Source organism: Taudactylus pleione, unplaced genomic scaffold (genome assembly GCF_031769625.1).
Source record: "Taudactylus pleione unplaced genomic scaffold, aTauple2 ptg000040l, whole genome shotgun sequence".
Taxonomy (NCBI): domain Eukaryota; kingdom Metazoa; phylum Chordata; class Amphibia; order Anura; family Myobatrachidae; genus Taudactylus; species Taudactylus pleione.
Window position 1 is genome coordinate 34832452 of NW_028284442.1, and position 17063 is coordinate 34849514.

Consider the following 17063-nt stretch of genomic DNA (forward strand, 5'->3'; position numbering starts at 1 on the left):
ACATTTATCCAAGATTGAGGGAGTTTATCTATAGTTATTGTATGTAAATTTAGCAAACCTTTCCCACACAGCTAACAATTATACTTACACATGTGTAAGTTACCTATTTTCACATAATGAATGGCCGGTGGATTAAATTCCATAAGAGCTAAGGTATCAGACGCAGGAGTCTGCCATGTGATCCAAGTCTGTCTAAGCACAAACACTGGGTTCATTCAGCAACACAGGACATACCAGACAGTGCAGGAGAAGTTCAACAGGAACAAAAACATTCTCCCCTTAGGGTTCACCCTTCAAAAGTACCAGCTAAGCAGCTGGCCTGCGGTTATACTGCTGTGTTTCCGGCTCTATTGTCCGTAGTACCAGTCACAGCATGAACTGAGTGTAGTAACAGAATATCAATTCAATGCATATTTCGTCTGATGGCTTCAAACACTTTTGTGGAGCAAACAGCTGAATATTATATACAGATACAGTGTATGAATACAAATAATACTTGCCAACATAAATACACAATTTACTAGCTATAGCTTTTGAGGTGTTAAAACACCATTAAACCCCCAACATTTTAATCAGGGGTGGATGCCGGGCGAACTTGCTCGATATCGAGCAGATTACTATAGGGTCCCGCGATCGTTGGTTGCAGGTCGCTATAGTTGTCGGTGAGTTGGTGGTATGCTGGATGTTCGATATCAAAGATCCAGCACACCAGGGAAAGTGCAGGACGATCAGTCAGCGATATCGTACACCATTAAACCCCCAACATTTTAATCAGGGGTGGATTAGGAGAGAAGGGGGCCCGTGTACAGCTTCCGTGTGGGCCTCTCCTCTATCCGCGGCACATATGCGAGTAGACTCTGGATGCTGGACTGCGGACAGGTATGTATATTAAAGGGGTGTGCGGTGGGCGTTGTGGGCCACCCCGGACCCAGGGGCCCATATGCACTGCACACCCTGCACTCATTATAGATACGCCACTGATTTTAGTTTTCATAGATAAAATCTGAACGTAAAATACAGTATTTGATGTTATTCTGACTTTTGAAAGGCAGCTCTGTCATAAAGTAGAAAGGGAAATTATTTCCCACTACATTGGAAACAGTTGAGTCTGCATCACGTCATTTGGACATTATCATAAATTCATTTAATACAGGACAAAAAGATTAAAATGCCAACCATAACATGTCAGTTATGCTTCGTTCACTTGCCTCTCATGCAATTTGTAACTCAACATCTATACCGCGAGATACCCGCGTGGAGCCCTGGAGCCGGCAGCCGCCGCAGCGGCTGTCCCTGCTGTGGGGATAGGCTAGCACCAGGATGTAGCTGTCGATAATGACAACTACAGCCGGCCGAACGGTCAGACGATCTGACCGTTCATACATAGCCCAGGCTATCGGCGCTGCTATTTTGTAGATAGCAGCGCCGATAATGACAGGGGCGCATAGCGCCCCTGTCATTTACCGCCCAGACCCTCGATCATACATTGGGGAGAAGCGGTAACAGCGCTGATACCGTTTCTAGGCTTCACACATCTTCCCCCAAGTGCCTAAAACTTCACTGATCTGAAGGCACAGGCTGATATGTACCAGTGGGGGGGAGGCAGAGCTCCAACAGAAGAGCACTGAGTCGGAGGACCAACTGTCACACTGCACCTGCACTGACAGTTACTCATTTCCTTCAAGCACATTTTCATATGCCATGCTCTCCAATGTTGGTCTGCAATGTTATGGTGCATACACACGTAGCGATTTAACCCTACTCAGGCGCACCTCTGGGACTCCCAGGTTCAGGCACCTGTTATAAAATCGTCATTAGCACCTCAATAACTAAATTCTAAAGTTCTTAAAGTGATCAGTGACCTTCATTAGGATGTACAAAGAGAGAATATATGGAAATCGCATTCACAAAACCACATTTAACCTTAGAGCAAGTAAAAAAAAATACAAAATTTTAAGAGGCGCAGTGTGCCTAAGAGGCCACCCTGGACAAACCTACATATTTCCGAAAAATACCCACAACCTTTGTAATTTTCATTCATAAAATGAGCAAAATACACAAAATTGTGAGAAAATAAAAAGAAATACGTATCTTCAAAAGTCGGATGAGTTCGGGCGCAATGAGCCTGAGAGGCAAGGAAGGTTACTACTGCACTCCACGCAGGCGGCGGGAAAACTGACTAGGGGGGTTGCAAACAGCACCTAGAGATACTAAGGTACTAGGAGGGGCAGGCCTCTGCGCCCCCTTGTGGCGTAGAGGTGAGCGAGAACAGCTTTGTGGCGTCTCTCAGGCCAGCTGCGCCTGAACCAGGGTTAAATGTGCAATTTGAATGATAACGATATCGTTCAAATCATTCTTTTAAATGGTCCCTACCAACTCACCATCAACCAGCGATGCGCGGGCACGTATGGACGATAGCAATATCGTCCATCGGCCGTGCATGCCGGGCCAACTTGCTCGATATCGAGCAGGTTACTATAGGGACCCGCGATCGTTGATTGCGGGTCGCTATAGTTGTCGCTGAGTTGGTGGTATGCTGGATGTTCGATATCGAAGATCCAGCACACCAGGGAAAGTGCAGGACGATCAGCCAGCGATATCGTATTGCTGGCTGATCGCTACGTGTGTACGCACCATAAGTGGTTAAGGCTGCAGATGCACTTCAAGGTCCATTCTTCAACTCATGCAATGCCAGGTATCAAAGCTAGTGTTCCATAATTATGTAAGGTCAAGAATCTCCACTGTACTAAGCAGTGCCTAATTTCTCTGAAGCATAGAGTATGATGGACACATTAAAGGGGTTGTACAACTTCAGACAAACCAACTTATAATCTACCTCTCAAAAACACCCAAACCAACGAAGTAAATGAAGTTGGGCCAATTCAATCATCTGACGCATTTACTATATAGCCACTGTTCTAGTTGGTTGACCAGCAGCTAGAATGGGAGGATGACCAGCAAACAGTATAAGCTGAGTGTGTTTACCAGTCAACCACCAAACTAGTGGTTTGTTCAGGGACATTGTGGTAGTGGTAAGCCTACTGTATCTATTACATTTGTAATATTGGACCATAACATCATTTAGTCCAGAGTAACATAGTCATTATGGGAAATGGACACTTGCCCTGGCTTAATGACTATCTTACCACCACTTGTCTATTCAAAGCCACATAAAGTTATATATTGCTCTATGCTAGCAGGATTTGCTGAAGGACACACATTTTTTCAATCCATCAGTTCAAAAATATTTTATCAATGTATCCCTACTATGTTTAACCATTTCCACTTGAACTTATTATTGGAATTATCAGTAAAATATCATTGGAACTTTTAAGAATTTGCATTAACCGTACACAAAGATATGAAAAATAAATGAGAACAAGGAGGAAAGGGCAAAAATGACAACAACATTAAGAGAGGGAATCGGCAATAGCAACCGATTCCGCGTATAAATGCCCACTATACAACAGCACAAACTACTGTAAGTGAGAAAAGTATTTAAAGAGGAAACGGAAAAGGAGACGGTAGGAAAGAGAAGAAAAAAAGGTGGGGCTGGGCAGGTGGGGCTGAAGTTTTAGGATTGGCAAAAAAACTATGGAAGACAGTCACCATAAAGGAAAATCTAGAGAAAAGATCACAGGTTCAACACCACAACTGGAGAGGAAACAGGATCCCAAAGCTGTAAACAAGGATCAGGGATTGGACGTGAGGGACAGATAGGATGGAGAACACTTGAGAACTATCCAGTTAAACAAAGCCGACAAACTCTGAATACTTATCTGATGCAGATAGAATAGTGCTGACCATCGTCATATAATCACTTATTGAAGGAGGGATATGAGAGCACCAGTGAACCATAAAACTGGCAGCGTTATTTATATGTTTGAGCTGCAACTTTCATTTCATGGCCAAAGGGATGTCATAGTACGAAAGGAGCCAGAACTCAGGGCTGGAGGGCAAAGGATATCTCAAAATCTATGAAGTCAATGCTATTTTAGCCTAGAAGGGGGTAATAAGAGGATAGTACCACTAAATGTGCAATAATGAGCCCGCGTCATGGGAGCATCTCCAACAGAGAGGGGACACAGGCCCTCATTCAGACCCACTCGCGAGCGGACGCCGCTCGCAAGTCGGTCGATGGTCCGCACTGCGCATGCGCACGACGGAGGGAGCTCCGTCATGCGCATGCGCGAGACACGCCGAGTGAAGGACTTTCCTTCGCTCGGAGTGTCTCATCAAAGGGGGCGTGCTATCGATGTTGACTGACAGCACGCCCCCTTTGGTGGTCGTGCCTGCCAGACGGAGGCGTTCCCAAGGGAACGCCTACCGTCTGAAGCCGGCCCCACTGACATCACTAGTGATGTCAGTGGGAGTGATTTTGGCTCTGATAGAGCCAAAATCACTCCTGCACTTGCGGTTGAAAAACTCAACCGCAGGCTGTTGCTCGCAGTTTCGATGGACGCGATGGTCAAGACCATCGCGACCATCATCCTGCACGCTCGTATATGCTGTGGGTGGTGACCCACAGCTATACGAGCGTCCAGGAGGACGCTCCATATTAATGGAGGTGGGCCCTGATTCAGAGCGAGCGCTCTGGTCAGAGCGTCCAGCTCTGAATCAGGGCCACAGTTAGAATATAACTGTGTATGGTGTAGGAGCAGCGATACCATCTAGTAATCACTTTCTATTGTGTTTCTAGCAGCACAACACTGGATGAGCAAGACTTAACAACCTGAAAGACCTATGGCATACCATTCTCTATCCTCTCAAAGCCAGGTCTCTATCTCACAGTGCCGTATATGAAGGGGGTATCAGTAAAAAGGGCTTGTATAAGGATTATATAATTCCCCCAAATTTAAGAGAGAGTTTATGTGTACTCATGATATCAAATGGAGTTAATCCCGACCCACTACCGAGTTGGAGATAAGTCTAATAGTCCCTCCCCCTCAGGGTGAGTTCAAATTGTAGTTCCACAAAGGACTTAAAAGGTTTTAGTATTAGCAACCAATTGTCCCACTCTGTCCAAGCCCATGGCTGTCCAGGCTGATATCATAGCACCGAAAGCACCATGTCTATGGTATGGCGCTGTGGACTACTTGCGGTGCCTTATAAGTAAAGTTAAATAATAAATAGGGGATTATAAAGAAAGGTAGTAAGTGGTAAAAGGAGACACCCTGTATTGTGCGAACTGACCACCATACATCCAGTGTTGGACCTATAGGGCCATATTCAATTAGCCACCAAAAGTGCCAACTGGAGAAAAGTTTTTGCGGATTTGGAATTTTTCGCCTGTTTTCAAAGTACCTCCGTATTCAATTCCAGGAGTTTTTGCCGAAGCGCAAAAAAAACAGGAGAAAAGTTCTCTCCATATATAGGCAGGTGAATTGGAAGTGCAAAATCTATATTTTGGGGTGCAAATGTTGGGATTTGGTCCAGAACCTTTTGGACACCCCACTAATGACTAATCGGTCTAAAAAAAGTAAATATTTTTTTTTTTAGAAAATTAATAAAGTGTTGGAAAATGGGTAAAAAGTGGGGGGTCTGGTACATTGGGTGGCAATATGGATGGGCCAGGTGTTTTTGGGACTGCACGAGGCTGCAGCAGGTGTATTTTTGGATTTTTTTCAATCTTCACTTTAGAGACATCAAAATATGCTAGTACCCATTTTCATGTATCACAAATTTGATCTCGGTAATTATTTTTCCCAAAAGAAATAGCTTTCTATAATTTTTCAGCACTTATGCATATAGGCATATAACAGCCAATTCTAACACTTTAAGAAAACAAAACACTTTTATTAGGGCTATTAGGACACTTCTATATTGATTTCTAATGTTAGTGCAGCTTTTTCTGGGGTACAGACTGATTTCCCCAAAATCTTAGGAACATTTCGCTTTCTACCGATTTCGCCTGTTTGCCTCTTTTGGAATTGAATACGGAAATAAGCGGGAGTGAGAAGGGAGCAAGTATCACCTAAAAACATGCGAAGGCAGCGAATACATCGCGGCTCAGCTTTTGCGGCTAATTGAACACAGGCCTTAGTCGGATGAGCGGATCTAGGGGTTTTCTGACACCAAGGTAAGCAGTTTTGGGGAGTTGGAGATGAGGCCACCTTCAACTGTACCCACTACTTCATTTCAAAGCCTCTTGTCCAATCCAGAACCTCACTAAGTGCTATTGCTTGATAATAATAATCGGGAATCTGCATTCAGCTTTGCACTTAGTTGAAATGACGAATCAGCCCCTCAATTTGCAAACAGTGGGGGTCACATAAGGCCGACCATATCCAAGAACTATACTGAGGAGTGCACGTAAATAGCAGAAGCGAATGTCAAAAAGTAGCGTTACTTTCTGTTTAAAGCTATAAATATACAGTACTGTACAAAAATTTTAGGCAGGTGTGAAAAACATGCTGCAAAGTGAGAATGCTTTCAAAAATAGAAGTGTTATTAGTTTATTTTTATCAATTAACAAAATGCAAAGTGAATGAACTGAAGAGAAATCTAAATAAAATCAATATTTGGTGTGAGCACCTTTGCCTTCAAAACAGCATCAATTCAGTTTCTGAAGTAACTCGGCAGTCAGGTTATTCCAAACATATTGGAGATCTAACCACAGATCTTCTGTGGATGTAGGCTTCTGTCTCTTTATGTAATCCCAGACAGACTTGTTGATGTTGAGATCAGGGCTCTGTGGGGGCCATGTCATCACTTCCAGGACTCCTTCTTTAAGCTAAATATAGTTCTTAATGACATTGGCTGTATGTTTGGGGTCGTTGTCCTGCTGCAAAAAAACAAATTGGAGCCAGACGCCTCCATGATGGACAAGTACCTGCCTGTATTTTTCAGCATTGAGGACACCATTAATCCTGACCAAATTCCCAACTCCATTTGCTGAAATGCAGCCCCAAACTTGCAAAGAACCTCCACCATGCTTCACTGTTGCCTGCAGACACTCATTATTGTACCATTCTCCTGGCCTTCGGCGAACAAACTGCCTTCTGTTACAGCCAAATATTTAAAATTGTGTGTTAATAGTTTATTTTTATCAATTAACAAAATGCAAAGTGAATGAATAGAAGCAAAATCTAAATCAAATCAATATTTGGTGTGACCACAATTTGCTTTCAAAACAGCATCAATTCTTCTAGGTACACTTGCACACAGTCAGGGATTTTGTAGGATTATAATCAGGTGTATGATTAACCAATCATACCAAATAGGTGATAATGATCATCATTTTCATATGTAGGTTGAAACTCTGTCATTAACTAAAACAAAAACAGCTGTGCAGGAGGCTTAAAATTGGGTGAGGAACAGCCAAACTCTGCTGCAAAGGTGAGGTTGTGGAAGACCGTTTCATGTCACAGGTCATACACAATGGCGAGACTGAGCACAGCAACAAGACACAAGGTAGTTATACTGCATCAGCAAGGTCTCTCCCAGGCAAAGATTTCAAAGCTGACTGGGGTTTCAAGATGTGCTGTTCAAGCTCTTTTGAAGAAGCACAAATAAACAGGCAACGTTGAGGACCATAGACGCAGTGGTCGGACAAGGAAACTTAGTGCATCACATGAAAGGCACATCATGCTTACTTCCCTTCAAAATCGGAAGATGTCCAGCAGTGCAATCAGCTCAAAACCGGCAGAAACCAGTTGGATCCAGGTACATCCATCTACTGTTCGGTGAAACTCTGGCCAGAAGTGGTCTTCATGGAAGAATTGCGGCCAAAAAGCCATACCTTCGTCATGGAAACAAGGCCAAGCGAGTCAACTATGCACAAAAACACAGGAATTGGGGTGCAGAAAAATGGCAGCTGGTGCTCTGGACTGATGAGTCAAAATTTGAAATATTTGGCTGTAACAGAGGCAGTTTGTTCGCCAATGCCTGGAGAGTGGTACAATAAGTGTCTGCAGGCAACAGTGAAGCATGGTGGAGGATCCTTGCAAGGTTGGGGCTGCATTTCAGCAAATGGAGTTGGGAATTTGGTCAGGATTAATGGTGTCCTCAATGCTGATAAAACAGGCAGGTACTTACCCATCATGCAATACCATCAGGGAGACGTCTGATTGACTCCAAATTTATTCTGCAGCAGGACAACGACCCCAAACATACAGCCAATGTCATTAAGAACTATAGTCAGCGTAAAGAAGAACAAGGAGCCCTGGAAGTGATTATATGACCACCACAGAGCCCTGATCTCAACATCAAGTCTGTTTGGGATTACATGAAAAGACAGAAGGATTTGAGCAAGCCTACAGTACATCCACAGAAGATCTGTGGTTAGCTCTCCATAAATTTATGAATTCATATTTTTAGTTTTAAGATTATTTATATATTTTTATTTTATTATTATATTTTTATTCTCCGTCATATTTTTGTCAGAATATTAACTATTTGTATTTTTATATTAATTTATATTAATTAATTAATTTTGTGTATCAGAATGTTCGTTTTATGTATAAATATATTAAATATGATCTGAACTAATTATAGGCTGCAATAAACTGATGTGGTTACAAAAGGTTAAATGAAACTAGTGGGATGCATGAAATGGTCATAGGTTGAAAGGGTTAATTTTGATTAACCAATGAAAGATGAGCCTTCTATTTAAATCGTATCCATATGATGAGGAATTATTCAGCTTGATAAAGGCCATTGCCGAAACGCGTTGCTGCTTACCTCATTGAATCTACTATATCCAGCATCTTGATACCTGCTATTGAAAGTATTGGAGATCATTTGGATTTTCTACACTACAAGTCCTCCCAGCCACTACTGAGACCGGACGCTGTCTTCCACACTAACTTGATTGCCATCACAGCTGCTGGCACAGCGAATCAAGTGGAGACTTCCGACTTGCTTAGTTTGGCATAGCACGGAGGCCGCTCGTTTCCCCTCCGCCGGTGGAGAGAGTGAGACCGCTGCAGGCACTCGAAGGAGACTCAGTCTGCCACTCCACCTGCCACATGTGAAGCATTGAGCCAGAGACGCTCCGTGAGTAAAATCCCCTGTCTGGGGCTCCATTCATTAAAATTCAAGTGGGTCACAACCATCCGAACAGGTGCTATTCCGATCTCCTTTTTTCCCTTATTATTTGCGGGCCAGGACTGTTTCAATTTATGATTCACCTATTTCATCAAGTGCTGGATTTTCTTCAATATCACGGCTATTAATCCGTGTTTAGCAATTGTATACACATGGGACATTGCTACTTCATTACTTTTATTGGATATTTTTATGGTACACACAATTATTAATGTTAATGTATCAGCCTTATACAGTTTAGGCACTTTGAGGTTCATTCATTGTTATTGTCTAGTGTTATATGTATGTATTTGTATCTATTTTTAATAAATTTATGTGTAATCTCATATTGACACAATCGATTGGTGTTTTCTGACAGAGACACACCAGCGCAGTATTTCTTTTCTAGTTCTCCAAGATGTTTGGGACAACCTCCCTGCCGAGTTCCTTCAAAAACTATTTGCAAGTGTACCTATAAGAATCGATGCTGTTTTGAAGGCAAAGGTTGATCACACCAAAAATTGATTTGATTTAGATCTCTCTTCTGTTCATTGATTTTGCATTTTGTTAATTGATATAAATAATCGCTTCTATTTTTGAAAGCATTCTTACTTTGCAGGATTTTTTCCACATCTGCCTAAAACTTTTGCACAATATGGTTACAAGTTGCTCACTTTACTACAAGAATGATAATTCATGTGTTTGACATTTTGTAGAATTTACAAGGCAATCATTAACAGGAAATCACCATGAGACATTATTTTCATTAAACCAGCTTCCCGTGAAAGATCTAATCAAACTTAAATTAGCAGGATTTCCTATGCGTATCCTGTCAAAATATAAGACAGATTCCTTTTATTTAACAAAACCTGTGTACATCAAGATGATGACTGTCAAAGCTCAGACCTTACGTAAATCCTTTTCCCTTACGACATGTGGGAACTAAGCAATAAATAAAGTGGAAACAATGCAACATAGCTATATATATATATATATATATATATATATATATATATATATATATATATATATATATATCCGGCAAATGTCCATAACCAATGGACCAGGCGGCACTCAAACAGACTTGTCAAATGTGCAAAAATGGTTTTATTTAACCAACGTTTCAAAGCCTCAAAGGCTTTTTCCTCAGGGTGTAATATATATATATATTTGCCTACTGGTCCGGCAGTCTAAGTGACCAATTGTAACTGCTGCAGGTGTCCTCACTGCTTAAAATGTAGAGAGTGGATGGTGCGATACTCTTGGCATTATAAACCGACAATACTCCTCTGGATTATGTCATCAACGTTTCAGTGTTTAATAACTGTTGTCAAGATTCTGACGACAGTTATTAAACACTGATGACATAATCCAGAGGAGTATTGTCGGTTTATAATGCCAAGAGTGTCGCACATCCACTGATATACACAGTATATGAGCAATCTAATGTCTGGGAAACACTGCAAACAGTTCCATGCAGTTACATTGGAACAAATGGCTGTCAGCAAGTGCTTGATTGGCGCTAGGCGATCTCCAGCGGTTCCCTCGCCTCCTCAAAGTTATTATGTAATTTGTGGATAATAATTTTGTATTTATGTCTGTTATGTTAATTTGTAAACTAGCCTGTATCTGTTTAAGGTACCTATGTATTTTGTTGTATGCTATCCCTCATGTATGATAATACGGAACCTTTGTTGTGCTACAGAAATAATATGTTATTTTATATTGTGGCACCTATTAGCTAATAATATTTAGAGATAAAAATATATTTGTGAGATTGCTGCTTTAAATAACTATGACATAAAAATACTGTTGCGTGCTAAATTTATGCTGGTTAACTAAAAAAAAAAAAAACCTGCTGATTGCAGTAAGCATTAATACTATATACTGTACTTTACCGCCCTCTGGTGGTTGTAAAGATGACCAAAAATACAAATTTTCATGACAAACTGCAGTGTAAGTAAATCGCTTATGGAGTCATTACTACAATTTCTGCAGTTAATAAATAATAAAATAAATCAATAATATTGTTAACAGTTACATATATAGCACCAGCATATTCCGTTGCGCTTGACAGTTGGAAACAAAATAATAATAAAACAAGATTGTGTAATAACAGAAATACATGGAGGTTAGAGGGCCTTGCTCGCAAGCTTACAATCTATATGGAAATAGGCATTGATGCACAAGTGGTACATATTGCTCCAGCCAGATTGCAGAGGTTCTTGGTAGGCTGTGTGATCCATTCACACAGGAATGGTGGCCTACGGTCAGCATGATGTGAAAGTGAAGAATGAGAAAATATGCAAAGTTATGTGAGATCCGAAGGAGCTGATGTGTTATAGATTGAGAAAAGCAGAGGACCAAATGTTGAGCCCTGCAGTAATCCAATTGATAGAGATAGCGAAGAGGCGGTGGATTCAGTGAAACTAATGCTGGCCGTACACTAGTACGAGCAGCATCTATGCGATTCATCATACGATTCCCCTTGAACTCCCCAGCAGCTCCCTGGCAGTCCCAGCTGCACGATTTGTTGCTTTTTCACACACGTTGTACATACGATCTAACGTACGATCATTCGCCCCTATACAACGGTTCGTGCTACGATAGATCGTGTGCCTCACAAAAAAGCATGCGATCATCATGACGCCGGTCGGACGCACGATGCATCGCATGCACAAATACATGCCACGATCTGCATACGATTACAACGAATAATATGGGCTGCACGCCTGATCATAAGATATGATATAAGAGCGGCAGGGCCGCGCATCGGATCGTAATCCAACCTAAATACTGCACGATTTGCACACAATCCATTGTAAGAGGCGTCTAAAATTGTGCAATCGGCACGAAACCGTGGTAGTGTATGGCCAGCATTACACTAAAAGAGCAGTTTTGATAAGCAGGATGAGAACCAGGAGAGGGCTGTGTCCTGAAGACCTAGGTATTGTAGTGTTTGTATGAGAAGAGAGTGGTCAACGGTGTCAGATGCAGCAGGGAGATCTACAAGAATAAGAAATGAGTAATGACCTTTATACTTAGCAGCGATCAGATCATTCACTACCTTAAGCTGGATACACACTTAGCGATACTTTAAACGTTTTTGCCCGATTTCGATGGATTGGAAATACAAATCGTTGAAATCTTGCAGTGTGTACCCACTATGTCGGGCGATGTGCGCTACCGTGGGGTCGTCAGCCGCATTGTCAGAATGGCCCTTCATGCAGCTCAACCTGATGATGTGGGCTCACGACCCCATGCAGCGGGATGCAGCAGGGGCAGACATATCGGGGGTTGCGGCACCGGATATTCTAATGTGTTTCGGCCACCCAATATGTCAGCCCGTCGGCGAAGGAGTCCCCTGGCGGAATGCTGGGTGCACACATCGTTTAGTGTGTATCCAGCTTTAGTCAGTGCTGTCTCTGTGGAGTGTTGGGAAAGAAAGTCTGACTGAAGTGGGTCCAATAAGTTGTGCGAGGGAAGAAAGTGTGTGAGGCGGGTGTAGGCAAGTCTCTCAAGTAGCTTGGAGGGGAATCAGGGCTGGAAGGGAAATTTGAGAGAGTTTGGGTCAATATTAGGGTGATTCTCTGTGTGATGCACATTCAAGTACGTAAACTGTTTCTATACCACTATTTTTTTTTTCTGGTGTCCATGTCTTAAATACTTTGTTGGTAAAAAAAAATATACACCAGAAAAAATGTCACTGCAGTAAAACCATTCCTCGTGGAATTTTTTAAAAACTCTGCATGATGCACAGGACTCAGAGAGTGATGCTCTGTGTGATGCACAGGACTCAGAGAGTGATGCTCTGTGTGATGCACAGGACTCAGAGAGTGATGCTCTGTGTGATGCTCAGAAAGTCCTGTGCATCATGCAGAGTTTTTCAAAATTCCAGAAGAACGGTTTTACTGCAGTGATATTTTATTTGGTATATATTTTCTACCAGCGATGAAAATACAAAAATTGTGGTATAGAAACAGTTTGTGTACTTGAATGTATGTAAATGTCCTGTGCATCACACAGAGAGTCACCCATTATATGTTTTTCAGAATAGTAGTAATCACTGCATGCTTGAATAATGATGGAAAGATACTGTATCTTGCTAATTTAGTTTATTATTATAACTACTAGCGACTAGCATAAAACATCAGAGAATACGGAGAAATAATTAATTCCCCGGAAACTCCACAAGTGTGCTTATTCACGGTCTGTGCGGTCTGCAGATAAGCCTTCTTGCATGTCTCAGGAATGTCCCTGGTTGCTATCGAACTGATAAACTGGAGTCCAAAGTTTGTTAATAATCCTTCTAGATGTAAAAAGTTTTTTTTTTAAATAAAAGTAATAAATAATTTCTAATGGTAACAGCAAGGCGTTACATTAATGGGGTCAGTGATGACGTGAATTGTGTTACCACGCCACCCAGTTCCACAGCCATAAAAAGTATAAAATACTGAATACAGGACCTTCTTAGAGTCACCTTGCACCATTTGTGTAAGTAAGTTTTAAGACAAATGCATGACTAATGTGGTCACACAAGCTGTTCAGCCAACAACCAGTTGAAGGTAGACACATGAAAAAACAAACTTCCAGTAACAGCTACACTTGGCCAGAAGGATACTATACACAGCAAGTCACAGCTTAACTTTCAACCATGTCAATGAGAACATTCAAAACTGCAAGCAAATCTTCAAGTTAATTAAACCTGAAGATATATATCGACATGCTGTGGAAAGTGACCAATATTATCATGCCTTTCCTGACATGTGGGAGCACAATTGCCTTCTCTAAAACATATACAAATTGCTCGTGGACATTTCCATATTTTTGTGAAAGTCCAGTACACATCCATAGTCCATCACTTTCACCACTAAACTGCACTGTAAGCAGCAGTATGGTACAGCCGATCTTATTTCACGTCCTACCTAAGTACATAACACAATTTTACAAAAAAAAACAAATAATAAGAAGAGGAACCACCCATGTTCAAATCCTTTATCAAGGCAGTCACTAAAAGCTAATGCTGGGCGTACAATACACTATTGTGTCTGATAGGCCAGATTTTTGAACAGTATATTTGCATGACCGACCACAAAACGGTCAGTTGGATATGCCAAATACCCCGGCATGAGCCGAGTGACCAACATTTCCCCTGTTCTTTCACAGGGGAGGAGCATGGAAATGTTTCCTCCCCACGGGAGGTACCCAGATATCGTGGCCGTACACAGTGACTGCTTCAGAGATGGACGCTAATGAGATTGCAGCTGCATTTTGATATATAACTTAAAAAATATGCTAATGTTTGCAAAGATCACCCGATCATAAAGACGCCCACTGCTGTCTTCTAACATGTGTGCAATGACGCACAGCTGTGTATTGGTATAATTGACGTACATCGAGCGTCCATCTTGTCCTTTGGCAGCTGTCCTCGCATGCAGAGGGCTCTCATGCTACGTAGGAGATTGCATGGGCTAATTTATGCCCACCCATGTAAAGGCATTTAAACGGTCAGACACGCCTGCGGTTTTCTGAGCACCTCCTGATACCACGCCCAAACACTGACAAACTGTCAATCACTGTGCCATGTATTCCTATGTGCGTCCTATTCGCAATGCGATCGCAGTGCGCCTTATACACATGCGTGATAACAATCGCTCGATCTGCATACAGAATCGCCATTGCGTTCATCTATGAATCAGGCTCACTGGGACATATCTTATGGCCACGATATCTGCTGGGTTTTTCATCTTGTCAGATAAGATACCTGTCAGTCTGAGACACATTTTATCTCACAATGTATGCCCAGCATTGCTCTAAGTTACTTAGCTATCCTCCTATAGATTACTGTCTCCTCTATGTTGCATCTCTAGAGGGTAAATATTGGCTGCCTAAGGGCCGCAGTTTTTAACATCATATGCATACTCAGTGATCGCACTGAGCGAAAAAAAATTGTGGGTCCCGGGGACCCCTCACTTTAAAAAATCGGGGTCCTTCTTCCCTGTTTCTGGGTCCCATCACATATTATCGGGGGTGAGGGCAGGCAGCAGTTGGGACAGCTCTGGTGGTAGGTAGCAGTTGGGGTAGAGGGCAAGCGGTAGTTGGGTTAGAGCTGGAGGTAAAGACAGGGAGAAGTTGCGGTAGAACTGAGAGTAGAGGGGAGTAGGGGTGGGCAGTGGTGGGGGTGTGTAGGGAGGGAATAAGTGCAGACAGTGGTTGCGACAATATTGCAGGGCGAGGGGGCTAGGGGCAGGCAGGGCTGGGATAGGGAGGGGACAAGGGTAGATAGCAGCTGGCACAGTACTGGGCGGCAAGGAGGGGTTTAGGGGGCTTTCAAACTAGGAGGGTTTTGGCTGAGGCAAGGTGGAGGAGCAGCAGCCTTGTTAGAAAAAGTCAATGGCTGGTGGTGCACAGCCTCAATGTCTGAATAATCCTGGATGACAGTGTGGTTTACGCTCCTGGTGAGGTAAGTGATATAGCGGCCGCTGGCTTATGGATGAGTGAGCTCGGTCTAAACTCAGTCCCCATATAACAGCGCTGTGTTAAAGGGTACAAGCGCAGAGGCTGCAGCGGGAGTGCTGTATCATGCAGCACCCTGACTCCCCCTATATGTGCTTAATGCTAATTATATTAGTGGCAGCTTGTTACATGTTATAGGGTCAGCATGAACCCTGAGTCACATGTATGGTGTCCACAGCAGCTACATGATATGATACACACACACATCATCATACTCATCACTGCAGGTCAGTGAAGAGACTGGTTCAGTGTATTATGTCGACGATAATCATGTTGACAGTGTGTCAACATGAGAATGTTGATAATCCATCTTGCAGTAATCTAACCCTAATGTCAACACTGCCAAGTGTATGTCACAGTAATGTTATGGAGTGGGAATGATAAAGTTTACTATGGAGCAGGCTTTATTATTGTTTATTGATCAGGGCTGATCCTTACATTATGCCATAAGGCTGATCCTACTCTAGTGTGCTGTAAGCTTCAGTGAGCAGAGCCTCAGTGGGAGTGCTATTACCCATCGGTACTTACCACCTCCGGGCGGGCTGTTAGTTTCCATGTACCGGGGTGTGCAGTGTCTTCAGAGTTGCAGCTTGCTTGCAACTTCCGATCCTCCCAAAACTCTGTGTCCTGGCTGATGGAGGAAGGCCTAAGGGTGTCAGCAGACCTGAACATTGATGCAGGAACACAGTAACACTGTCAGCCTGCCCACGCGGCACAGTGAACAGACAGCAGCTGAAATCAAATAGCGGCACAGCTCCAGCTCAGAGATCAGTGAGTGGAGAGAGCCCGGCGGTGTCACGTGACCGGGAGGCGGAGATCTCAGACGACAATTGGCTGATGAAAAGCTCCTGCCCGCGGTCATTGGTAGGGAGACACAGAGGAAACTGCGGCACACACACAGCGCGTCCTACGGGACCCAGGAACTTTAAAGGCGAAATTCAATTCTTTTCATCCCCTATTGCGCCCGACGGAGCTATTCTATTCTTGCTCCTGTCGGGCGCTATCAGCTGTAATGCGCTACATTTCAGCTCGCAGCCCCTGGGGGATGAGAGCTGAAATGTGCGAAAAGTGAAATGTTTGGGCGCCCAAACATCACTTTTCGTGATCGCGCCCAGCACTTTGGTCGGGGTTAGCCGTTTTACGCGGCTAAACCCGACCACTTTGGGTGCGATCAGCGTGAAACACTGGCACAATTGAATAGCGGCCCGCGATCTCCTGTCACTTTAGACGGGAGATGCGGGCCGCGAAATCAATTGAATTCCGCCCTTAAAATCTGTGCCTTAGTGCCTATAGCACGTATTTTGCGAACCCTGTATACTTGCCTACTCTCCCAGGATGGCAGAGAGCCTCCCGAAAATCAAGTGGTGCTCCCGGCACCACGGATGTTTGGGCAAATCTCCCGGTCAACCCGCACCCCTCCGCCGGCATCTGATCCCCCCCTGCCAGCGTCCGCTTCCCCCGTTAAGTTGGCGGTCTGGGGGAGGCGATGACGCGATTCGTGCTGAATCGCATACACGTGG

General features: G+C 43.2%; 1 protein-coding gene across 2 annotated transcripts in view; it reads right to left on the reverse strand.

Moving 5' to 3' along the window:
- The window catches only part of APOO (apolipoprotein O), a 57942-nt gene that overhangs the window by 37186 nt on the left and 3693 nt on the right, over positions 1–17063 (reverse strand). Inside the window, exon 1 of one of the 2 annotated variants that reach the window (XM_088455378.1) lies at positions 16072–16376. The exons of the other annotated variant lie outside the window; for it this stretch is intronic. Coding sequence (XP_088311504.1) covers positions 16072–16215 — 144 coding nt within the window. The 5' untranslated portion in view covers positions 16216–16376. Of the gene's footprint in view, positions 1–16071; positions 16377–17063 lie in introns of those variants that run through there. 2 annotated transcript variants of the gene reach the window in all.